The 21,990-nt window shown below is 51.4% G+C and overlaps 8 protein-coding genes across 8 annotated transcripts; 4 read left to right on the top strand and 4 right to left on the bottom strand.

Annotated features, from left to right (window-relative positions):
• Positions 1-200: 200 nt before the first annotated feature.
• Positions 201-3,085, bottom strand: COCSADRAFT_181258 (uncharacterized protein). Its single transcript, XM_007701786.1, has 4 exons — positions 2,046-3,085; positions 1,340-1,993; positions 282-1,289; positions 201-234 (listed from the first exon to the last, which is right to left on the bottom strand). Exons 1-3 carry the CDS (start codon positions 2,974-2,976, stop codon positions 493-495), a joined length of 2,382 nt encoding a protein of 793 aa, XP_007699976.1. The 5' UTR covers positions 2,977-3,085; the 3' UTR covers positions 201-234; positions 282-492.
• A 1,014-nt stretch (positions 3,086-4,099) lies between these two features.
• Positions 4,100-4,749, top strand: COCSADRAFT_356897 (uncharacterized protein; the record flags this gene model as incomplete). Its single annotated transcript, XM_007701785.1, has 1 exon — positions 4,100-4,749. Exon 1 carries the CDS (start codon positions 4,192-4,194, stop codon positions 4,747-4,749), a length of 558 nt encoding a protein of 185 aa, XP_007699975.1. The 5' UTR covers positions 4,100-4,191.
• A 451-nt stretch (positions 4,750-5,200) lies between these two features.
• COCSADRAFT_36666 (glycoside hydrolase family 61 protein) lies at positions 5,201-6,564 on the bottom strand. The gene has a single exon (XM_007701574.1). It carries the CDS (start codon positions 6,387-6,389, stop codon positions 5,367-5,369), a length of 1,023 nt encoding a protein of 340 aa, XP_007699764.1. The 5' UTR covers positions 6,390-6,564; the 3' UTR covers positions 5,201-5,366.
• Positions 6,565-8,167: 1,603 nt separating this feature from the next.
• Positions 8,168-11,179, bottom strand: COCSADRAFT_142202 (uncharacterized protein). Its single transcript, XM_007701784.1, has 3 exons — positions 11,137-11,179; positions 9,212-11,023; positions 8,168-9,163 (listed from the first exon to the last, which is right to left on the bottom strand). Exons 1-3 carry the CDS (start codon positions 11,137-11,139, stop codon positions 8,195-8,197), a joined length of 2,784 nt encoding a protein of 927 aa, XP_007699974.1. The 5' UTR covers positions 11,140-11,179; the 3' UTR covers positions 8,168-8,194.
• A 987-nt stretch (positions 11,180-12,166) lies between these two features.
• COCSADRAFT_36664 (glycoside hydrolase family 93 protein) lies at positions 12,167-13,632 on the top strand. Its single transcript, XM_007701573.1, has one exon. It carries the CDS (start codon positions 12,331-12,333, stop codon positions 13,474-13,476), a length of 1,146 nt encoding a protein of 381 aa, XP_007699763.1. The 5' UTR covers positions 12,167-12,330; the 3' UTR covers positions 13,477-13,632.
• Positions 13,633-14,180: 548 nt separating this feature from the next.
• COCSADRAFT_36662 (uncharacterized protein) lies at positions 14,181-15,009 on the top strand. The gene is made up of 5 exons (XM_007701572.1): positions 14,181-14,328; positions 14,389-14,393; positions 14,481-14,507; positions 14,581-14,657; positions 14,723-15,009. Exons 1-5 carry the CDS (start codon positions 14,240-14,242, stop codon positions 14,969-14,971), a joined length of 447 nt encoding a protein of 148 aa, XP_007699762.1. The 5' UTR covers positions 14,181-14,239; the 3' UTR covers positions 14,972-15,009.
• On the bottom strand, positions 15,002-17,602 carry COCSADRAFT_36661 (uncharacterized protein). The gene is made up of 6 exons (XM_007701571.1): positions 17,329-17,602; positions 17,175-17,272; positions 17,110-17,117; positions 16,915-17,022; positions 16,473-16,865; positions 15,002-16,416 (listed from the first exon to the last, which is right to left on the bottom strand). The coding sequence occupies exons 1-6, from the start codon at positions 17,485-17,487 to the stop codon at positions 15,365-15,367; spliced, it is 1,818 nt and encodes a 605-aa protein (XP_007699761.1). The 5' UTR covers positions 17,488-17,602; the 3' UTR covers positions 15,002-15,364.
• Positions 17,603-19,181: 1,579 nt separating this feature from the next.
• COCSADRAFT_181252 (uncharacterized protein) lies at positions 19,182-21,990 on the top strand. Its single transcript, XM_007701783.1, has 2 exons — positions 19,182-19,541; positions 19,642-21,990. Exons 1-2 carry the CDS (start codon positions 19,193-19,195, stop codon positions 21,519-21,521), a joined length of 2,229 nt encoding a protein of 742 aa, XP_007699973.1. The 5' UTR covers positions 19,182-19,192; the 3' UTR covers positions 21,522-21,990.

Here is a 21,990-nt window from a genome sequence, read left to right as displayed (position 1 = left end):
CGTGAATACAAACAAGAAGCTAACGACGTACATTTACTTAAGCCTTCTTAGCTGCCGCCGCATCGTCCAGAACCCCAAGCACCCCCCCCCCCGACCGCACCTTCCACCACAACCCCCCTTCATCGATATATACCCCGCTATTCACTGTTTCTGCACCTTATACCCCGCACGCTTAGACCTTTTCTAAGCCACATCCACCCCGAATGTCGGATCTTCTCAATGGGCCACAGTACCCTACTGTCGTCAGCTGGTAAGCAAGACAAATGAGAAGATATAGTCACTTAAAAAGGATGGGCTTCAGATTTTGATTTTCTGTTTTTTACTTATGACCACTTAATAGAATATCTTCTGCGTTGGCTCGATACAACATGTAACTGACATGACTAAGTGATTCAAATTACTTCTGCACCTACCTGGGACATCATTGTGAAGGCAATGTAGCAATCAGATTCGTACACTGCTCCACCCATATACAAGCAAATAGCTTCATGCTCAATCTTTTTCCAACCAATCTGCAGCACTGTCGATGGCCTTGGTAACGATGCCAACCCAACGTTTGGTAGCCGCCTCGTCACCCTCTCCGATAGCTTCTACTATTCCAGGAAAGGTCGCGCCCGAGTAGCCAGTCCACTTACCTGGTGCAAAGACCACGTGCTTGAACCAGCTTCGTCCGTCAAGTCCCTCGGGAAACAAGAACTTGCGCTCCAAGTATTTGTACTTATTGTTGACTGCGCGAATAGCGACGAAGAGTTGGAGCTTTTTCCAAGGTTGCCACCAGGGGATATCGTCGATGAGGGAGTACTGAAGTTCGAGATCGGCAGCTCTTTCGTCGTGAGCTACAGAGGCTTCGAGAAAATGAGATACTGCATCATCAAGAGGTTGCCAGCTTTCGAATGATCTCTTATCTGGAGAATCCACTTGTGCTGTACGTTTGGCGGCTTGGACGTACTTGCTCAGGCCGAGCGCGTAGTCTGTAGCATTCAACTGAAGGACAGGCGAGTCAACGAGCTTGGCGGCTACGAGTGCCCAGATCTTTGATATGGTGGCGTGATACTCGAAATCAGCATCGCCGTATTTTTTCATCCAGTCGAAAGAGTCGTAGTTGCTGTGGTAGTGGTAGACTGCAGACTTGGCGTCAAAGCCAAAGCCCATGTCAATCGACGGGATACCAGCAAAGTCTTGAAAGGCCGTGAAGTCGCTGCCGGATCCCATTGTCTCGATCTTCTTATCCCATACGTTGTATACTGACTGGCCAGGTACGGTCTGGTTAGGAGAGGCAACCATCTGAACTAGGTTGAATTAGCCCTGTCCAGTCAACAGAGCATTAATGTGTACTTACTGGCTTCCTCAACTACCCTGCTCAACAGCGGTGCAGCCGAAAGCTTGAAGTCTGGCCCATTCGTACCAACGTCAACATTGAGGTATGCGACAGCTGAGGCAGAAAGCCAGGGCAAGTATTCCTCCACCCATTCTGTACTTCCAACCAAACCGTACTCTTCGCCATCCCAGCTCGCGAATACGATGGTTCTCCATGGCTTCCAGCCAGCTTCCATCGCAGCACTGAAGCTTCGGATCACTTCATTGAGAGCTGCAGAGCCGCTATTAGGATCCCCTGCGCCTCCGGCAATCCACGCATCCCGATGATTTCCCAAGACAATGACTTCATCGCTGATCGTGCCGTTGACAACTCCAATCACATTCCACAGCGGTGTTGTAACGTACTCCTGCTCGTTTACGAGATTCAGGACAACGTCATCTGGAGACGGTCCAACATTGTACTCCACACCCTTGTAGTCCAAGCCACCGCCGTGCCAGTGTTCGTTGAAAGATGATGCTTTCGGACCATGCCCATTGAGAGCCTTAAGGAGAGGGAGGGCGTCGAGGTAGGAGATAGGTAGAGATGGAATATGGGGCATAGCGTGATCGACCGGCTGGCGGGGACAACCAGGCTTTGAAGGGTAGCCAGGGGTAGTTGGGTCACCTGGGGCAAAACCTGAAGGGGCCACAGCATTAGCAAAGCACTGGAAGAACAAGGCTCAACTTACTCAAGAACTGTACGCTTCCTCGTTGGACACTGCTGGGCTCTCTGGCTGGACCGTCTGGATAACATGCGACGCCGTTCTTCTCGGTGACCTCACCATCATCGCCAGGATCGCTGTACATGACCACGCCAACCATACCCAACTCTTGGGCACGCTTGACCTTCAGGCCACGGAAGACACCACCATACTTTGCCAACGCAATCTTGCCTTCTAGACTGACGTTTGCTGCTTTGAGTTCCTCAAAATCCTTGTATGTGCCATAGTTGACGAAGACGTATGGAGCCGTAACATTTCCTGAAGCGCTGTATCCGTGGAAGGTGGGTACTCGGTCTGCAAGTTGGCTTGACTTGTCTTCGTCTAGGACATCTTCTTCCAGCCGCGCTTCGTACGTGACCTTCCATACGTCCTCTGAACTAGCGGAAATATCCTTTTTCTCGTGCCCGGTTACAATCCTTTCCATCAGAGCCAACCGGTGACCTTTTGGATAGTTGATGTACACTTCATAGTCGACGATGGTGCTAGCGACTCCCCACTCCTCCCATCGTTCTCTTGTCCATAGTGCTTGGCTAAAGTTCTTTCCGGCGAGATGTGGCCCGCTGGTATAGTACCTGCTCCAGTATTCCGCCTTTTCTGCACTTGGTGTCTCAAGCAGAGTCTTTTGTAGGTCGTTAAAGTCTAGTGCCGTCTTGCGTGCCCATCCTTCAGGGACTTGTGAAGCAGACGAGGACAAGAATGCCGATACTCGTGATACAGAAGCTTCGTCGTCTTGGGTAGGAGGCGCAATGGCGAAAAAGAAGATGGCAGCAAGTCCACCAGCGATTATTGTCGCGCTCAGGAAGGTAGTGCAGAAGAATCGAAGGCGATGGTGCGGGTAACGGTCGCGATGGGGGCGCACATCGACGCGTTGAATCAATGGACTTCTTTCGTCGGCCATGGCTATTAGCTTTTCATTGCTCGCCAGGAGCTTCGTATACAAGAAATGATGAGTCTTCAGTACCTAACCAGAGGTTTTGGAGATGATAAGGCCAACTCCACTCAGCAAGCTATCGCGCTGTTTCGGCCCTCATGGCGTCACCTGCCTGAACATCTTATCCGCTCGTATCTTAGCGCGCATCTTCCGCCAGGGGTGCAAAGAGCCGCGGCATCTACATGCATATTGAAGCTGCAGGCGACTACAACAAAATTTGGACATATCTCATTTTTGCTGCATCTTCATTTCATCGTCTGCATAAGATGAAGTTGGTCACTTTGATGATGCTATTCCAATGAGCAGGGATGAGTGCCGGCATTTACACACACAGCGATTCAGAAGCAGCCAATCGTTGAACGAATACAGCTGCTCACCGTGAAGTCGATTATCATCCACATGAATTTTTGGAGTGGTCCCTTAATTGTATCCAGGCCTTCTTTTTGTTGTTTTGGCTGCACTTTAGCCATCTAGTTGGATTACACAAGGCCAATCTCAGCACATGCAGCGCTCTGTTTCTTTTGACATGGAATCCTCAAAATCACTTCCAAAAGCTCGACCTGTTTTAGAAATTCGGCGATTTGAATGTCTGTTCTTCCAAAACCTCCTTGAGTTATTCAGCAGAGTACTGGTATTCAAACCCTTATTTGCCTTATCACTCGATTAACAATAACTCTTACAGACTTTGAACTGAGTAATGAGAGCCATTTTCACTGTACCTCCACAACTGATGGGTATTACAGAAGATCAATACACAATATGCAACTGCACGCGTGAACGTGCAGTACTAGATGAAGCTCTGGAAAAAATATAATTACATGCAACGGACGAAGTAGAATGGGAAGTGGATATACAAGAATCAAGTGTCACTGTTGGCGTGGAGATATCTAGAGCGCTTTACATGGCCTAATACCCGCTCTGCTGAACCAAAAGACTTTGACTTCCCAAGCATTCTCTGTAAGGATTCATTGGCAGCATGTATCAGTTCAAGACGATGCTGGGTCCGAATCAAGCCGTAGACACTGCACTGAAAGAGCAAAAGGAATGGTATGCACATAGAGGAGTTGGGGTTCACATGTTTCCTGATTTTCTCCGAGTGTCTAATCTTAACCTGTCATGTTCACTGGCCCTTGACTAGGCTAAAAAGTGAGTGCAAAAAGCGTTTGCAAGTGCTAGTCAGACATGTCGTTTACCCTTCACATCCGCTTCTACCTCCATTTCCCTCACACATTACCATCCCCACCATCACAAAAGGCAAAAAGCACGTCAACAAGCCCACATTCAACAAGAACACCTTCCACAACTATGAAATCCACAAAGACGTCTATATCCGCCCCATCATTGGCTGCTACATCAACTGCAGAAGCGCCTCCACGCGCTGCAGCTCCCGCCTTCACCATGAGCCGCGCCGACGCGTGCCGCAAACAGCAAATCTGCAGGAGACTCGACAACATCTGCATTAAGGTGATCTTCAGATCCAGGGCCTTTACCGATGTCAGCCACAAGTTCTCCCGCATGTGCTTCAAGAAGAAGTACAAGCCCTACGTGGACTTTGACCCCGAAGTCAACTTGGCAATGCTCACGATCACTTGCGAGCACGAGCGTGAGAAGCTAGAAGAGGTCGTCAAGATGCAGCTCGAGGTGGCAAGGCAGGCACGCCTGCTCTGCTCGGCCGAGGCCAAGGAGAAGAGGCTTGATGCCGCGTACTGGAAGCTCGTCAACAAGTACAAGAAGGGTTGAGGATGGGGTGGGATCCTGCTTCACGGATACTACGATGCCTTTTTTTCTTCTTCTTCTTCTTCTTCTTCTTCTTCTTCTTCTTCTTCTTCTCCTTGTCTTCTACTTGGGGCCGCCTTGCCCTTGACAGAGGGTTTGGCTTGTGCCTTACATACATGTATCAGGGTATCTGGGTAGGACGGTGGTGTTTCTTTCTCCTCGACGAGCATGAATAATGCCGCTATGCTGCGAGCTCGGCAGCGTTATTAAAACGAGCCTCAACCATCCAATGGTACTTCTCATCCCCCACGTGTCAAAGTAATATTCATTCTGTTGTGATGTTGTCTTCAATCCTTCACTGGTGCTAAATGCGATCTCAACCACGATAACAAGGCCGCATACCCTAATTCTTCCTCACAAATACACATAGTATAGTAACCAATCACAATCACATGCATGTCAAAAAAAGAATCTTTGTGGCGAAAAGGTATATGTTCAGAGCGCTATGCTACAAAAAAGGGTATGTACTATACACAAAGAATCGAAGGCACTCGTCGTATCCAACGAACGAACGAACCTCAAAAGAATTTCCATCACGTTATCTCATCGCCGTGACGAATGATAAGCCATCCTGAAAACGCTTACAGGAAAGCGCGAGCGTGGCGGCGGGCCTTGCTAGCAGAGCTGCTGGCCTTGCCCTCGAGCCAAGTGATGAAGGTGTCGAGGGTGAAGGTCTCGGGGAGGTTACCGCTTGAAGGAGCAGTGGAAGGAGAGGGCTTCTGAGCCTCGGGAGTGACAGAAGCAGCAGGAGCAGACGCGCTCGGTGAGGGAGCAGAGGGCGAGCTGGAGGGGGTGGATGAAGGGGCAGGCTTGGAGGGGGCAGGGGTGGAGCCGGAGCCGGAGCCGGAGCCAGCGCCCATGGCAGGAGGACCAGGGACGACGTAGCTGTCCAACTTGCTTTGGTAGACGTCAAACTTGATACCGGGGTCAGTGGAAGTGTAGAGCTTAGTGCCAACAACACCCTCGGGCTTCTCGGTACCACTGCCGGTAACCTCAATGTTGACACACTGGGGGTAGTTCTGGGCACCGTTCTCCTGGCCAGCGGCGTGGAGCGCAATGATCTCATGGCGGAAGACGTACTTGCCAGCGGCAAGGTTCTCGGGGACAGTGGTGGTCCAGGTGTTGTTGTTGGCAATCATCTTGACGGCAGCCCACTCGCCGTTCTCGTAACCAACACCCTCAATCTTGAACCACTTAAGGTCCTCCTTCTTGACAGCCTGAATGTCGCCGGTGTAGGAAGCAGCGTAAGTGAGAACAGGACCAACATGGGATGCGGGCCAGGTGTTCCAGTGGAAGTCGATCTTGCCACCAGCGGCGATCTTGCCCATGGTGTCTGAGCTACCCTTGGGGCTACCGGCCTTGTGGCAGATGATGTCGCCAGTGCCGAACTTTGATGGCTCTACAAAGCCATTGTCGAGGTTCTCAGCATACCAGCCAAGGTGCTCAGGGACCTTGCCGCCTTGCTGCATGGCATAGTAGTATTCAATAAGGTAGCCCTGCTCGTAGACACCATCGAGGCTGACACCAGTGAGGGAGCCGTGGGCAGTGGCGGTAGCAGCAAGAGCCGCAATGGCAGTGATGGTGGAGGCGAGAGTCTTGTACATTGTGGTAGATTGAGATGATCTGGGAAAGGTTGAAGGTGTTCGATGGAAATGAATGTTCGATGGGAATGAAAGAATGTCTGCCGGCTTCACACAGTGAACGGACTTGATGAACGAATGTGCAGGAAAGAAGGGACGGGTATAGAAACCAACGAATTGAAGCTGTAGCGATGAAGGTACCTTGCCATTGGGGTGCCTCAGGGCTCTATTTATCCAGTTGAGACCTGGTGCCCGGCGGCCTGGAACCCACGCCATAGCATGAGTGACTCGTGGACGAATGTCCGGCACAACGGCACCAAACCAAAACGACCAAACAGAGCCTCCACCTGGTATTGTTTTGATCGCCATATTTCCACTTTGGGCCTGACAAGCGACATTAGCAGGATGCACAGGACTCCACGCGCAAGCAGCAAGACGCAGCCATGGAACGGCAACGCATGGGTATGCCATCATATGCTGCAGATGATATGATTAACATGCATAGGGATGAGTCGGGTGTCCCGGAGAATTGGTAGTTCTGGTCTCAAGCGAGCGGGTCTAACCTGGCGGCATGAAGCTGAGTAGCCACAATGTAGCCAGTGTTTTGCCCGTGCATATGGGCGTTAGCCAAGCGCTTGTTTGTTGGTGCCAAAGAAGATGCCGAGCAGGGAGGCATTGATCGTGGCGTCTGTTGGTGGCGCTACTGATGGGCCTGGCATCTTGACATCGATGAACGGGAGACTTGGTGTTCATGCATTTGCCGGAACGTTCCGCCACCAACATGAGCAACCGTCCGGTATAGAGTAGTAAGACTACTCCTATCCAAGCCAAGCCTTTGGTTTTACCACTGGATTGCGTGCTGCAAACACACGCGCCTTCATCAATTCAAAGCCTAAGTGTAAGTAAGTAGTCGCCTCGAACAGCACGCGCGGAACGGCCATGCACCCCTGACAACGAACATAATCCTGTTGCCCCACAGCTGTGCCGCTCTGTTCCTGACCTCGCTTGCCAACAGTATTGTTTCAAACATGAAACAGTGGATTTTTTTGCCTACTACTAGTGCACCGGCGACAACTTCTCTGTTAAGAATCGCCCGCATTCAACTGACCAGTCGAAACATCGTCGGCGAGATTGGAGTTGGACGCGGTGCCGGCGGTTCGGTCAGTGACTGCGCTCTCGAATCCCAGACAGCATCGCCGGTGCTGCGCCGCCGTCTTTCATGCGTTGCTTGTTCTTAATCTCTTTAGCCGTCTTTCAGCCGCTGAGGCGCCGTTTGTAGACGTTTCCAATATAGTTTTCGAAACGGGCGGGAGTTGAGTATGGCAGTAATCAGTGATCCCCCGCCTACCAGGACCAAATGTAGCAAAACTTTCACGGAAAACGGAGACACATGCCTCGAGCTCTGCTTACACTGCAGCTTCCTCCAAGTCCAATAGTGATGAATCACATGCTGACTTCTCTTGGTGCCATCTTCATCCAGTCGCCACAAGGAATGCCAGGTTCCCGTTCCTTGTGTCATGACACCATGCCAGAGAGAAGACAACATTGACGTACCGAGCTTTTAGACCTAAAGATGCATGTGCAAGGGGGGGAGCCTTGCACAACTTTGTCATTCCCGCAAACGCACATGGGCGGCATGCAATATTGGAGTATCCTTACCGTTAACACACAAGCACTACTTGTTCGGCGTAATGTTTCTGATAAATAAGTAGCCATCTTCGCAGTACGTACGCTGAACGTAAGCAGTGAGAGCGAGAGAAACAAGGACAGGCCATTGAGGGAATTTCGCTGGTTTAGATTTACGAAGGACGCTTTCATTGACTTGCAGTCTACTCTAGCCATGCCTGAATGCCCCCGACCATTAGCACAGCGATTCCCAATACCCATTGCGCAACTCCAAATGCACCCTGCACGTCTTCCTTCATAATCGTCCACAGCGCGGCAAACACTGCACTACTCAGGCCACAAATACCCACTGTAAACGCCCAAACACGCTGGGCCAGGAATCCTTCCACAAGATGAACACCCCACCCCATGCCGAACTCTAGCCGCTGACGCCGCTTTGGACTACGTAGATACGTTACCAGCTCACTGTCATAATCGTTTGGATGCTTAAAAAGATGAAGAAGATAGGTGCTGCCGACAGGAGGGAGAAGGTCATTTGGCTCAAACGTATACGGATGCTGTGATGCTCCCTGAGATTTCTCCGGGCCTCCAGCTGTAGACACTGAAGACGTCGCAGATTTTGGAGGCATAGATGGCGCGGCACGAATGTCAGCAAATCGATTACGATGAACTTCGAATTGTACAAACTCGATAGTCGTTAGCCCACGCAATCGTGTCCAGTTATACCATCGGCGATGTAGCTGGTCGTAGTGCTCTCGTAGGGAAAGTGCTAGGTCTTTATCGCTTCTTATTCGGCATTCGTTGACGTCGAGATGCACGATTTTGGGCGTAAGACGCCCCTCGTTTGCGCAGGTGAGAAGCCACGATTCCTCGGCATAATTAGGCATGCGAACGCTGAATGCGCTGTCGGCTCGCACACGGGACGGGTTGTATTTTGATGGATCACTGCCTCTAGACCATGGAGCAGATCCACCGTATGTAGACGATGGCGTTGCCAGGGTTGAAGCTCGACTAGAAGAGTCGAAGATAGAGGACGTGGATGACACTGTACTGCTCTGGCTGGCAGGGCTTTGATAAGTGTGCACTCTCGGACGGTTCAAGTAGGCTTCTAGAAGTCGGGCTGCATTCGGTCGTTGCTCAATGAAGTCATCGTAAAGTGACTCTCCACATGACTGCAGAGTATCAGTATAGCTAATCGTAATTAGGAGATTAACACTTACACAAGTCCATCGAACGCGAACATGCCCTCTCTGAACGGGCCGCTCAGGACCGACAACGTCTCGAAGCAGTTTGAATCCTTCGTATACCTTGTCTGACAACGCGCCAAATGCGAGGGCCCAGTACATCAACGCTGGGCTGCGCACTCCACTAGGTGCTGATCTGATCTCGGTTTCCGAAGGCAACATTATATCGCCAATGCAATCTTCGTCTACCGACTCTACAAGGCGGTGCACAGTAGGGTCTTGCGTATCCGCAATGCCTTGATCGCCATTGCCTGGGTCCGAAACATCATCACCCAAAGCTCTCAAAGCTTTTCTAAGCACTTCCGAATGGCTCGCTTCTTGCAATTCAGGCGAGGATGCTATATCATTATCATACACCTCACCCGGTGAATTCGATGAGGATTTATGTTTTCGCACTTTTGGTGGCCCTTTCCGTTGAGTCACTGGGGATACGTGGGCGGATTTTGTTTTGGGTACGTTAGTTTGTAACCGCAATCCATACTTGGACTTTACGGGTACTTGGAGATCGTCTGCAGAAGAATGGCGGGCATTTCGAGGTTTTGTTTTACCGGTATGTCGTACTGAATTTTGCCATGCCCCATTGTCTTGGAAATTTCGGTCAGAATCCTTGGACTTGCGAGGTGATAGTCGTTGACATTGCCGCACATTGGCCGAGCTCGTGCCAAATTCATCAAACCAATCTTCGGTTTCAATGGTAGTTGAATTAGAGCGATTCTTGATAGATTTGTGAGCGTCCGACCGTTTAAGGTTTATGTTTGCGGTTCGGCAGTTTATACGGGGACGAGCCTTCTTTTCAACCCTTTTCCTAACTGGTCCAACAAGTGATAGGCCCCGGGTAGGTGTTTTCACAATGCTGGACACTGAACCTGATCGGGTAGGAATCAAGGACTCGCCATAGGTCTGTTCTCCATCCACATGCCGATCCATTGGGCAAAGATCAGAAATCAGGGTTTCCGCATCGCTCATTACTTCTTCAGTAGTTGAATTTTGTACCAGCCGACTCCGTTCCAACAGCCTCGCATATGATTCACCATTTGAATCAGGTCCAAGAGCAACGGAATCTTGCGGCCGCCTGATGCCATCTTCATTGGAAGTACCGATTTCGAACACATTGGGTCGACCAGCAGGACTTGTAGTATTAGTCGGCGCAGATGACGGCACAGAGTGAAGTTCGGCTGGCAAAATTGCAGAGTCAAGCTCAGAGATGTTTGCTCGGGATCTGGTGGCGTCTGAACCCAGGTCTACTTCAGCAATCTCATCCGAGTCTGTGGCGGAGCCCTTTAAGAGCCGAACTACGTAGCCCTTTCCTTTCTTCTTGATCTTGGCTTTGATTTCAGATAGACGCTTTGTCTGTGTGGACATTGTCGAATCACTTCGAGAAAACGATACATTCCAATCTGGTACAACTTTGTTGAGAAATTCAGGGGGCACATGGTCTAAATCGGCCCAGCCCTGCTTCTCCGAAAGCGGTGTCGTAGGTGGACTAGATGAATCTCTCCTAGAATTTGTGTCATCCTTGGTAGCGCTATTGACCGTGTTTAGAGGGTTGAAGAATGCATTCAAGGGCAATCCATCTGGTGGTTGAAGCTTTGCACCAATGTCCAAGACGAGCTGAAACCGGCCTGGATTCTGGGCATCTTCCTGGAGTTTCAAAGTAAATGGCACAGACTGCGTCTTTTCATACTGTGGAAGAGGAGTATCGCGTCCTAGGTAGCCAGCCTCGCGCTCATTGGTCGTTCGTGGAGACTGGTCGAAGCGCAGTGGGACCGGGGAGGCTATTGTGGAAGCCTGGCGCAATGCGCTATCAGCTATCAAACGTTCTTACATGAACTGCTATTTTCCAGCCTTGCAACGGCAATAAAAAGCCATTCTGTCAAAGCGCAGTCGAGAAGTGGACTTACCATGTTGGCATAGTGTTTCCAGCGGAAAGCAGGAACAGAAGCCTGAGAGGCGCAGAGAAGGGTGAGTTACTCACATTTTTGACCGGTGAGCACTACAAGCGAGTGGATGGTGAGAAGGCAACAGGCAGCTGCTGCGGCCGTTCGTGCACTGCCACCACCTCCTGCAGTGTGACGGACGACGCTGCTATGTTGCAAGGCTGATTGGAGATTTCCACAAGACAGGAGCCTGTTGAATACAGAGTACCTTCCGCATCAAAATGCCTGGTATTCTTGAACATGTTTAGCTTTTCTGCATCCGCTATTGTACAGGCCTTGCAAACTTGGCATATGAGCGAGTTCCTTGTTGTGCGACGCCGTTTTGCCGTGACCGGCTGAATTGCGAACGCCGAAAAGTCGTGGACAAGGTAGAGGCGCTCATGATGATATCAAGCTGCATGTGAGATGAAACGGGGCAGCGGCAGAGACTATGCGCAAACAAAGGAACAGTCAAAAAAAACGAGACGACGTTGAGATATGCTTCGTGGCTGCCAGAACGGTGGACAGACAGTCGTATCGCTCCTTCCCGCCTTCGCCTTCGCCCTCGCCCTCGCCCTCGCCAACGCCAACGCAACAATACCAACACCAACACCATACGCCATGGTCCAAACCTTGCTGCCCTGATGTAACCGTCTTTTCACGACCTCTTCGGCATAATAACTTCAGTTATTCCAGGCACCAAGGATTTGGCTAAACTAAGTCTGCAATTGCTTGATCATGTGCGCTTGGTCGACTGCTCACCTAGTCCTTAGACGGCTTCTCTTCCGCACCTCGGCACGCTTCCGACATGGCTATTTGCTCAGTTCAGCACACAAACTTGCATGGCTCGGTCCATAAACCACCGGCTTCCCCGCAATAACGGACGATCCCTCCTGTCCACCATTTCTCCGTCCTGCGGCCTCGAGATTCCCCGCCATTGGGAAACGTGGGATGGACGCGAGTCAAGGATATGCACCATGTATCCTAGGGTGACCATGACGTTAAGGGACGTGTTCCGTGCTTTTGGTCTGTTCAAGCGCCAGGAACATGGCCCAAAGCGGATGTTTTCAACAAGGACAGCCGTTATTATTGTGAGAAGTAAGCATTGGCGATGCTTTATATAGCATTGCATGTTCCCTCTCGCTTTCTGCCCATCTTGCAACAGCTCAAGCCGTCAAGATGCGTCTCTCAACCCTTTTCCTGTCATTGATTGGCGTGGTCTCCACCACTGCCTCTGCGCTTCCTAAACGCCAGACCACACAACCCACCTTCTCCCGCAATGTTGTCTTCACCCCTCCGAGAAATGCTGGCTGGACTGATCCAAGTGTCCTCTATGCCCGCAGTGCACAGCTTGCCGACGGCTCCCTACTCGCAACTTGGGAGAATTATTCCCCCGAGCCACCCAAGGTGTACTTTCCCATCTTCAAGTCTTCCGATGGCGGCCTTACATGGAGGGAAATTTCGCGCGTCCAGGATACCCAGTATGGCTATGGTCTGCGGTACCAGCCCTTCATCTACGTCTTACCCGAGAGCATTGGCGGCTTCCCGGCCGGAACAGTTCTGGTTTCAGGCTCAGCCATCCCCAAGGACCTCTCCAGCACCCATATTGAACTTTACGCATCTCGAGACTCTGGACTGACCTGGACCTTCGTCTCTCATATTGCAGCCGGTGGTGAAGCTCGTCCTAACAACGGCTTGACACCTGTCTGGGAGCCCTTCCTGATGTTGCACAACAAGAAGTTGATCTGCTACTACTCGGACCAGCGCGAGAACGCCACTTACGGCCAGAAGATGGTCCATCAGACCACTACAGACCTCAAGACATGGGGCCCAGTTGTCAACGATGTCGCATACTCCAAGTACACTGACCGCCCAGGCATGCCCACCGTCGCCAAGCTGCCAAACGGACAATTTATCATGACTTACGAATACGGCGGTGGTCCTGCTATCCCCAACTCCTACCAGTTCCCCGTCTACTACAAGATTGTGTCCGACCCCGAAAAGTTTGGCCAAGCCCAAGGCATCAGCCTCAAGGCCACTGACGGCACTATTCCCAGTGGCTCGCCGTACGTAGTGTGGAGTTCGGTCGGTGGCGCAAATGGCACAATTATTGCGAGCGCGCACAGCGGTTCGCAGGTCTTCATCAACAGGGGTCTTGGAAAGGGCAACTGGATTAAGATCGACACACCTGAGGCCAATTCTTACACAAGGCACCTTCGCGTACTCAAGGACCCAACCAAGCTGTTGCTTATGGGAGGAGGACAGCTGCCACCTAGCACCACCAACTCAATCACCGTTACCGTTGTTGACATCAGCAAGTGGTGATTGTGCGATGTGCTGTGAGGATTCTATGTACATTCTTCGTTATATTTTGGATCCCTACTATAATCACAGATCATTATGAATACCATAAGACTACATAACGATAAAAGATAACGGCCATATCATAGTTTAGTGAATATGACACCATAGTGAGCTTCCAAATTTTGCCTTTGCCTATTTTTGTTGAACAACGCTCTTTTGTTAGACTTGGATTTCCGAATGGATATATACATACGATATTCTGGGTTTACGAAACAACATGGGCGACCTGCTTTCTGCATACTGGCCGAGCAGTTTATGGGAAAGCATAGTGAGCGATAGGAACGATGACATGTGGCTGTTAAGAGTTTTGAACTGAGTGTTTAGCACAAATGTAATTTCCGAAGAAGCAATAGTGACTGTCCTCTATGATAACCCTGAGTTAAGCTGACACGAAGGCTACGCTTATTGCAATCTCACCCTCTTTTGCATCATGCTATCCTTGCGCATGCAGTTCCTTAACATGGACAATGCTCAATCTGTGTTTAGAATCAATACGCGGAGCCAATGACAGTGTTGGGGGAGGCCTGGAACCTGGGAATGGTTCAGACGATCCAACACAACCCCACCCACCCACTAGCGCCGGGCCGACCATTCTTCCTAAGCGAGACCACCGAAGGCGCAAATTGAGCATCGCGGTGGTCATTGACATTTGCAGCAACCACCGTCAAGCCCGAACGCCTCCTCTCCCCCCCAAACCGACAATCTCTTCTCCAATACCGACAAAATGGGTGGTGTTACCGTCAAGGACATTGAGTCTCACACTTTCGTGAAGGCGTACGCCGCTTTCTTGAAGCGTCAGGGAAAGCTCCCCATGTAAGCCTCTTTTCCCAAATCAGTACAGAGAGAGGAACAAAGCGCTAACTTTTTTCGCAGTCCAGGTTCGTCTCTATCCAGCGGGTGAAGGATGAAAAGCCTGAATCCCGTAAATGGGGGATAAACCTCAGTTCGCTGACTCTTATCTACAGGCTGGGTTGACACTGTCAAGACGAGCCGTACGTATAAATCCGAGATCCTGAGAAATAAAGAAAAAATCATCTGCGCAAACGGTCGTCTAACATTGCGCAGACTCCAATGAGCTCCCTCCCCAGGACATCGACTGGTTCTACGTCCGCGCCGCTGCCATTGCCCGCCACATCTACATGGTACGCGAAACCCTCGCACACAGGGATTGAAAAGAAGAAGGGCAAAATACTAACGAACTGAGTAGCGCAAGACTGTCGGTGTAGGCCGCCTCCGCAAGGTCCACGGATCCACCAAGAACCGCGGCTCCCGCCCTTCTCACCACGTCGACGCCTCTGGCTCCGTTGACCGCAAGGTCATGCAGGCTCTGGAGAAGATTGGTGTCCTTGAGCAGGACGAGGACAAGGGTGGCCGCCGCATCACACAGTCCGGCCAGCGTGATTTGGACCGTATTGCGCAGACCACCCTCGAGGCCGAGGAAGAGGATGACGAGTAGATGTTTCACACAGGATTGTGATGCGCGGGCAAAAAACACGGCTGTTCTAAGCATTTGATTGCGGGGCGGTTACGGATCTACACGGTTTTACGGCTTATGGCGTTGAAGACATGACTTCGCTGGGCCTGCTTTTAGCCTAGGACAACCAATGACACTGGGCTTGGGCCTGAAAAGCAACATGATACCCCTCACTCTTGTCTGGTGCTCTCTTTATTCAATTTGCAGTGAAATGACAATCATGACGATGGCCTTGCCTATTGCTATAGTTGCTCAAAAATTACAACCTTTTCCTTCGTCTTTTCGTAGTTCGATCTACGCAAGAGATAAAACTGCATTAACGTTTTTAGGTTATGAGATTTCTACGGATACCGACGCGACCACGACTGACATGGCTTAAAAAAGGTCAGTCATGGCGCCGTGACTAGCATCGCCCACTAGCCTGGCATACTTGGCCAGCACGCCCCTCGTAACCGGCATGCTAGGCGGCACCCATGCCTTCAGCCTCTTCTCAATCTCCTCATCGCTGACATCCATGTCTATCCTGTTCTTTTCCGCATCAATTGTGATCATGTCACCATTCTGCACAACCGCAATGGGACCGCCTACAGCCGCCTCAGGGCAGATATGACCCACGATAAAACCATGGGACGCGCCAGAATACCTACCGTCCGTGATTAAGGCGACATTGGTCAGCTTGGCACCCATGATGGCAGCGGAAGCTTTGAGTTGTTCCGGCATTCCGGGGCCGCCTTTGGGTCCTTCATAGCGCACTACTACTACAACATTCTCGCCGTGTGGAATCTGGCCTTGGTTGAGCGCGCTGTCCAGCTCGTGCTCTTTGTTGAATACAATGGCTTTGCCCGTGAACTTCAAGCCTTCTTTTCCTGTAATCTTTGCTACTGCCCCAGAGGGTGCGAGGTTACCGCGGAGAATCTCGATATGGCCAGTGGGTTTGATTGGGTTGCTTAGAGGGCGGATGAGGGTTTGGTCTTGGGGCAGAGATGGGTATCCTTCAATGTTTTCCGCAAGTGTCTTTCCGGTCACAGTGAGAATGGAACCATCGAGCAGCTTAGCGGCGACGAGCAATTTCATAACAGAGGGCATGCCGCCAATGTCAAAGAGATCGGCTGCCATGTAGCGACCGCTGGGAGCTAGATCAGCGAGGAATGGTATTTTGTTTGAGACACGTTGGAAATCGTCGAGAGTTAAAGGGACACCCGCTGTGCCGGCCATAGCGAGAAGATGTAGGACAGCATTTGTGGAACCACCCAGCACCATCATCATGACAAGGGCGTTTTCGAAAGATGCCTTTGTGAGGAGTTTACGAGGTGTAATGTTCTTTTCCATGCACACACGGATGGCAGCAGCAGCTTTGGCGCATTCGCGCATCTTGGCAGGAGAGGTCGCAGGCGTGGTGGACGAGTTGGGTAGAGTAAGGCCCATTGCTATGATTTGTTAGTGCATCTTCATGGCAGATATGGCAAGCGAGAGCCTGTTGTACCTTCAATCGATGTAGACATAGTGTTTGCCGTGTACATGCCACCACAAGCGCCTGCGCCGGGGCATGCATTTCTCTCAATGTCTTCCATGATCTCATCTGGTGAGAATTTACCATCGCTCGCGCTCTTCAAGTTTTTGTATATGTATGCGCCGTGGCTCTCATAGCAGGTAGAGATATTGATGGGCTTCTTGAGTGTCTCTGAGTAGCCTGGAATTATGGAACCGCCATAAACCATGAGGGAAGGGCGGTTGTGTCTTGCAAATGCCATAATGACTCCAGGCATATTCTTGTCACAACCCGGAATCGCTATGCAGGCGTCGTGGTGCTGAGCGCATGTAACGGTCTCAATGCTATCGGCTATTATTTCACGCGTTTGGAGAGAGAAGCGCATTCCTAGTCGAGATCAATTCAAAGTTGGCTGGATGTAGAGGAGTCATGGTACCTTCACCACCCATTGTGATGCCATCCGAGACACCAACGGTGTTGTACTGCCACGCAAGCATATTATCGTTTTGAACATGCTTTTTGATCTCCTTCCCCAGGTCCAGCACTATGGAATGTCAGTGGGTTATGCGCACGCAATTGCCCGTTGCACCCTAATAGTCTCGCCACGCGTAGGCTAGATTGGGGAACTTACAGTGCATGCTGTGGCATTGTCAGTTTGTGGCCAAGACATTTTTGTGCGCGAGGGTCAAAACTAACTTGCATGGATTGCCTTCCCACCAAACAGATGCTATACCAACATGAGGCTGCGTCTTCATTGCTTCTCGTGAGGGTACCCCAGCGGCATAGAGCATGGCCTATGATTTGGACCATGTCAACTACTGATGGAATTCAAATGGCGGTGGTAGCGAACCTGTGCTCCAGGGAAGTTATGGCCCGTGGTGAGCGTGGACGAGTACTTGTTGAGTGCTGGTTGGCCATTTTCATTTTTCGCATCGTCTGGAAGATGTGGAAAACTGAGAAAGCGCGGCTCCTCTGGCTCCCGTTGCTTCTGAAGGTTCTTGGGGTCCATTTTGAGGCAACCAAATATGGGATCTATGGCAAATACGGCAATTGAACGGGTAGGCGAAGAAGGAAATCAAGGCACGAGGGAAGATTGACAGAAAGGAAAAAGGTGTGGTGTTGCGGGAACGAGATAGTGAGGATAGCTAATCGATACCGCGTGTACCCAGGTACTCCCGGAGCAGGGGTGCTTGCACAGTCTAACATGGTTAGGGCTGTCTAAGGTGCTCGCATCGACGTGTATGTGGGCCATGGTCATGCCTCTATCAGTGTCGTCTGGGGCCCAAACTGTCGTGGAGGGAGGGGTTATCGTGGAGCATGACAAGTGCCAGTCCAGGGCCGGAAGGCTACGCGTTGTGTGTCGTCCATGGACAGTGAGCAGCAGCCAATGCTACCGGACGAGATGAAGCCGAACTATGGCGATTGGGCCAGGCAGCATGCTAGCGGACCCATGGTCGCGCTGGCGTTGGGGTGGTAGCGTGAAAGATTTCCTCCGCGGTATCAAGTCCCGAAGTGCGCCACATCGGACTTGCAGCGTGACCTGGAGCCTGGGCAGTGGGCGCAACATGTGCTGGCCCACCACCAGAGTGCGGCGCTTTCAACGGCGAAATGCTACCTGTCTTCTGGAAGGCCGGGGCCAGTCACCGCTTTTGCGGCTCGGCTAGCAATGGCATTGACAGGCGCACTTGGGGTAAAGTATATGCAAGTACACTAGCATAGTAGTGCGTATATAGAGTAGAGCAAGTGCGGAGTTTCTGAATGTTCTGCTACGTAGTATCCATGTCGGATCAAAAGTGGGACGTGACCCAGAAGGAGTGCTGTGTCGGTATCTTCCCTCGGGATCCGCTAGAGTCGATGGGTAAATACCACGCGCGCCTGTGCAAATCGAGGTAGGCCTACCTACATACTCTCCGTGGTGCTCATCAGAGAGCGAAAAAAAACCTGTCAGGACAGATGGCTTGACGGCGCTGGGGAGGAGCTGTGGTGACGTCATGATGGATCTGGCAAATGGAGGGAGCGTCGGACGGGAAGACAGTCTGTGGAGTTGATAGGAGGAAGAGGAAAGAGAAGAAAGTGATGATGGAGAAGACGGAGACGGTGAACAGCAAGAGGCCAGCTGCGATAGGGCTGAGGGTGGTGGCGTCCAGTCAGCCCTGCCAAGTTGCACGATGCAAGGCAGAGGCGTCGCTCCCGCATCCGGGCTGAGAGTGGCAGGAGCGCGCCCAACCACCAACGTCATTTCGCCCATTGCCCGCCAGAGTCACAGCAACCACCAAAATTCTGCAGTCGAGGAAACCACCACCACAATACCACGGCTACCACCATTACCACCCATAAACAAATCGTCTCCGGCGGCTGCCGGCCCCCCCTAAGTATATACTCCATCCAGCAAGCTCCATCCCAGCCTCGTCATGGCCTGCCCGCGACTCCATCTCGCGTAATTCCTTTTTGGACGGGATGCCCATTCACATCGCACAATTCGCCCAACTGCTGATGACGAGGCATTGCTAGCCCTGTATTTGTTGTTCGTCCAACGTGCCCGCCTCTCCCCGTACCAAACTTTCCAGGCACCGGCTCGTTCCCACCAGCAGTTGGGGCACGAGTCTTTCTATCCGATTCAATTGGCTGGCCCCAGATCGCCCGTCACCTTGCTGCACGCCAGCACTCCCACGGCCCGTTGGATATACATCCACCGTCGCTCCACGCCAAAGTCTATGGAGCCTCATTCGCGTCCTTACACGGCCCAGAATGGCACGTTGCGCCTTCCACAGGCTCTGCTGTCACTCCTGAAGACCACTCTTGCAGGCTCGCCCAGCCATCCAGTGACACAGACCGACTCCCACCTAGTCCCCTGGAACGCCACGGATATAAACAAGTCTGCCTACCATTTTCTGAACCTGCTCACTCCCTTGGTACTCCGCCACGGCAATTGGTCTTTGACTCCTGCAGGCATGGTTGAGTTGACAGCGCTGTGTGGAGTCGCATCTGCACTTTGGATACGGAGGAAAAGGGGTGGTAAGACCAGGTCTGGGGGAACTCAACACGCATCCGAGGCCGCAACCGGTACGTTGGTTTTGTGAGATTAACGACCCGTCCATCTCATCACGTGGCCCAGCTAATGCACATGTCCAAGTACTAAGCTTATCGCGCTAACGCTCCATAGATGATGCTGCCATCACTGACCCAGCACTGATAAAGAAGTACTCTACAGTTAAGTCCTACACCGTGCCCTCTACTGGCTTCACTTATCCTCAACTGCGCACCTTTTATCGTCCACACCACCAAGAAAGCAAGCTACCAAAAGACCCCTGCCCGATTCCCCTTCTGGTCTTCATCCATGGCCTTGGCGGATCTATTGCCCAGTTCAGCCCTATTCTTATCAGCCTTTCCAATCTAGCACCATGCTTGGCTCTAGACTTCCCTGGATGCGGTGCGTCGACTTTTGAGCCAAAAGCATGGGAAGCCTACACAACCGAGGCCCTTGTACATCTTCTTGCAGTCGTTATTGAAGAACATCGTGCAGCCGACGAAAGACAGCCTGTCGTTCTAGTCGGCCATAGCATGGGCTGCTCTCTGGCCGTCCTACTAGCCTCCCCTACCTCTCCACATGCCCATCTTCTGTCGCAATGCGTCAGCGGCTTGATTGCTATATGTCCACAAGCCGAGCCTCCCACTGAGAAACAAGTCAAACAACTGCAGTACCTCTCGTCAGTACCACCAGTCCTATTTGACCTGTTAAGACGCTGGGATCGGAGAGGGGGTATTGCCAGCAAGAGTGTTTTGCGCATGACAGGAGCAGATGCAGACGTGGAGACAAGAAGAATGCAGCTGCTTTTCAACGAACAAAGTCGAAGTGCCGTCTGGCAGAGGATGGCACGAGGCATGTGCCCTGATTACTCCGATGGCTCACCAAAGGGCGGCCTTCCGGGAAGACAGGTCTGGAGTGGTCTAAACATGCCCGTGTTCCTCACTGCCGGCGAGATGGACGACGTGACCCCAGCCTCAAATGTTAAACGTGTCGTGGAGTTCTTAGGAAGAGATGTTAGTGCCATTGAGCCGCCAAGCGAGAGGGCTAGTCTACCCATCGCAGCCGCACCATTTGTTCCTGCCTCTATCATATCAGAGGTACCCACGAAAGAACACAAAGATTCGGGTATTGATGCGAAAGATTTGCCACGATGCGAAAAAGACGACAAGACGATTGAATCAACCTCCGTATCCACTGCTGACGGCAGTCTTGTGTCCACAGAGGATGGTACCAGAGAGGGAAGTATGACCACTGCAGACGGTCCGCTTCTCTCGGGAACTTCGACGTCATCGTCAACCACGCCGCCACCTCACCCACGCAAGCTTGTCGTTAAGACAGCAATCATGCCCAAACCAGCTGCTCACTCTCTGCTCTTTGCTCCATCTACCTCGCGTATCATAGCCGGGCTTATAGGCACTTTCTTTGCTGACTACATTGACCCTCGTTTATCATTGGCTTGGCAACTCAGTTACCTGTCGACCGAAGGCAAATGGGACGTCAAGAATCTCGAGAAGTGGAAGGCAGTGCAGCCTGTATCTGCACCCATCGCCAACGTCTTCCGGGCGATGAAGACGCTTCGAGAGGTCGACGAAGAGCATACGCCCAAGGTGCTTACGAAGAAGTGGGCTGGAAAGCTCTGCGCCGTTGTCGATATCTCGCATGACAATCCCGTCTACGACCCCAAGGGCTTGGAAGAGGGCGGCATCCCGTACTACAAGTTCCCAACCGTGTCGAAGCAGCCTCCACAAGCGGCCGAGGTCAAGGAGTTTTTTGATCTTGTCGATAGAATCCGAGCAGAACAGCGGCCTGGTCTTATCGGCGTCCATTGCCACTACGGCTTCAACCGCACTGGCTTCTTCTTGGTGTCATATCTGATTGAGCGTCTGGGATACAAGGTCGAAGATGCACTCGATGCGTTCCAGCAAGCGCGCCCACCGGGTATTAGGCACTCACATTTTATCGACGCCTTGTATGTTCGCTACTGCCAGGGCCTCAAGAGAGCACCAACACTGTGAAGGATAGTCTATCATAGATGCGTCGTTGCGGTGTTTCTTTTGCTTAATCAACTTTTTTTTCCCTTTCTTATTGTGTATTTTGTTAGCGTTTGGGTTAGGCGGGTAGACTCTGATGTACAAGTATAACCATTCTCACAAAGTCCTTTTTGTAATCGGTATTGGGCCCAGTAAAGCGCAAGCGTTTTGGCGTTGTTGTTTTTTTTCTTCTCTTATTTTTTGGTCTTGTTTGTACAATTGGGGTTTGTGGTGAAGTTTGGGGATGGGTTTTCGGTATTCGTGTTATCAGGAAACACACATACACACATGGAGATTGAGGGCTGTTATAATCAGCATCATCATGATTATCATTAGACACTTCGAGAATCGGGTCTTGTATAGTTTCTCTCTCTCTTTCTTCTCTGCTATGAAATCGCGATTGCATCGCTCCTTTATTACCTCTCAGTACCTTGTTACACACGCCATGTGGGAG

This window comes from Bipolaris sorokiniana, assembly GCF_000338995.1.
Source record: "Bipolaris sorokiniana ND90Pr unplaced genomic scaffold COCSAscaffold_7, whole genome shotgun sequence".
In the NCBI taxonomy this organism is placed as follows: Eukaryota; Fungi; Ascomycota; class Dothideomycetes; order Pleosporales; family Pleosporaceae; genus Bipolaris; species Bipolaris sorokiniana.
This window is presented reverse-complemented; position numbering and strand designations above follow the sequence as displayed.

Bases quoted from the DNA above. Each gene is read 5' to 3' on its own strand.
- COCSADRAFT_36666 (XM_007701574.1), bottom strand. From the start codon at position 6,389: ATGTACAAGACTCTCGCCTCCACCATCACTGCCATTGCGGCTCTTGCT.
- COCSADRAFT_142202 (XM_007701784.1), bottom strand. The intron at 9,164-9,211 runs GTAAGTGTTAAT...GATACTCTGCAG, and splicing joins TTCGCGTTCGATGGACTTGT to TCATGTGGAGAGTCACTTTA.
- COCSADRAFT_36662 (XM_007701572.1), top strand. From the start codon at position 14,240: ATGGGTGGTGTTACCGTCAAGGACATTGAGTCTCACACTTTCGTGAAG. The intron at 14,508-14,580 runs GTACGTATAAAT...AACATTGCGCAG, and splicing joins TGACACTGTCAAGACGAGCC to ACTCCAATGAGCTCCCTCCC. The intron at 14,658-14,722 runs GTACGCGAAACC...CGAACTGAGTAG, and splicing joins TTGCCCGCCACATCTACATG to CGCAAGACTGTCGGTGTAGG.
- COCSADRAFT_36661 (XM_007701571.1), bottom strand. From the start codon at position 17,487: ATGGACCCCAAGAACCTTCAGAAGCAACGGGAGCCAGAGGAGCCGCGC. The intron at 17,273-17,328 runs GTTCGCTACCAC...TCCAAATCATAG, and splicing joins ATAACTTCCCTGGAGCACAG to GCCATGCTCTATGCCGCTGG. The intron at 16,866-16,914 runs GTACCATGACTC...GATCTCGACTAG, and splicing joins CATCACAATGGGTGGTGAAG to GAATGCGCTTCTCTCTCCAA.
- COCSADRAFT_181258 (XM_007701786.1), bottom strand. From the start codon at position 2,976: ATGGCCGACGAAAGAAGTCCATTGATTCAACGCGTCGATGTGCGCCCC. The intron at 1,994-2,045 runs GTAAGTTGAGCC...TGGCCCCTTCAG, and splicing joins AGGAAGCGTACAGTTCTTGA to GTTTTGCCCCAGGTGACCCA. The intron at 1,290-1,339 runs GTAAGTACACAT...AATTCAACCTAG, and splicing joins CAGGGTAGTTGAGGAAGCCA to TTCAGATGGTTGCCTCTCCT.
- COCSADRAFT_181252 (XM_007701783.1), top strand. From the start codon at position 19,193: ATGGAGCCTCATTCGCGTCCTTACACGGCCCAGAATGGCACGTTGCGC. The intron at 19,542-19,641 runs GTACGTTGGTTT...AACGCTCCATAG, and splicing joins CGCATCCGAGGCCGCAACCG to ATGATGCTGCCATCACTGAC.
- COCSADRAFT_36664 (XM_007701573.1), top strand. From the start codon at position 12,331: ATGCGTCTCTCAACCCTTTTCCTGTCATTGATTGGCGTGGTCTCCACC.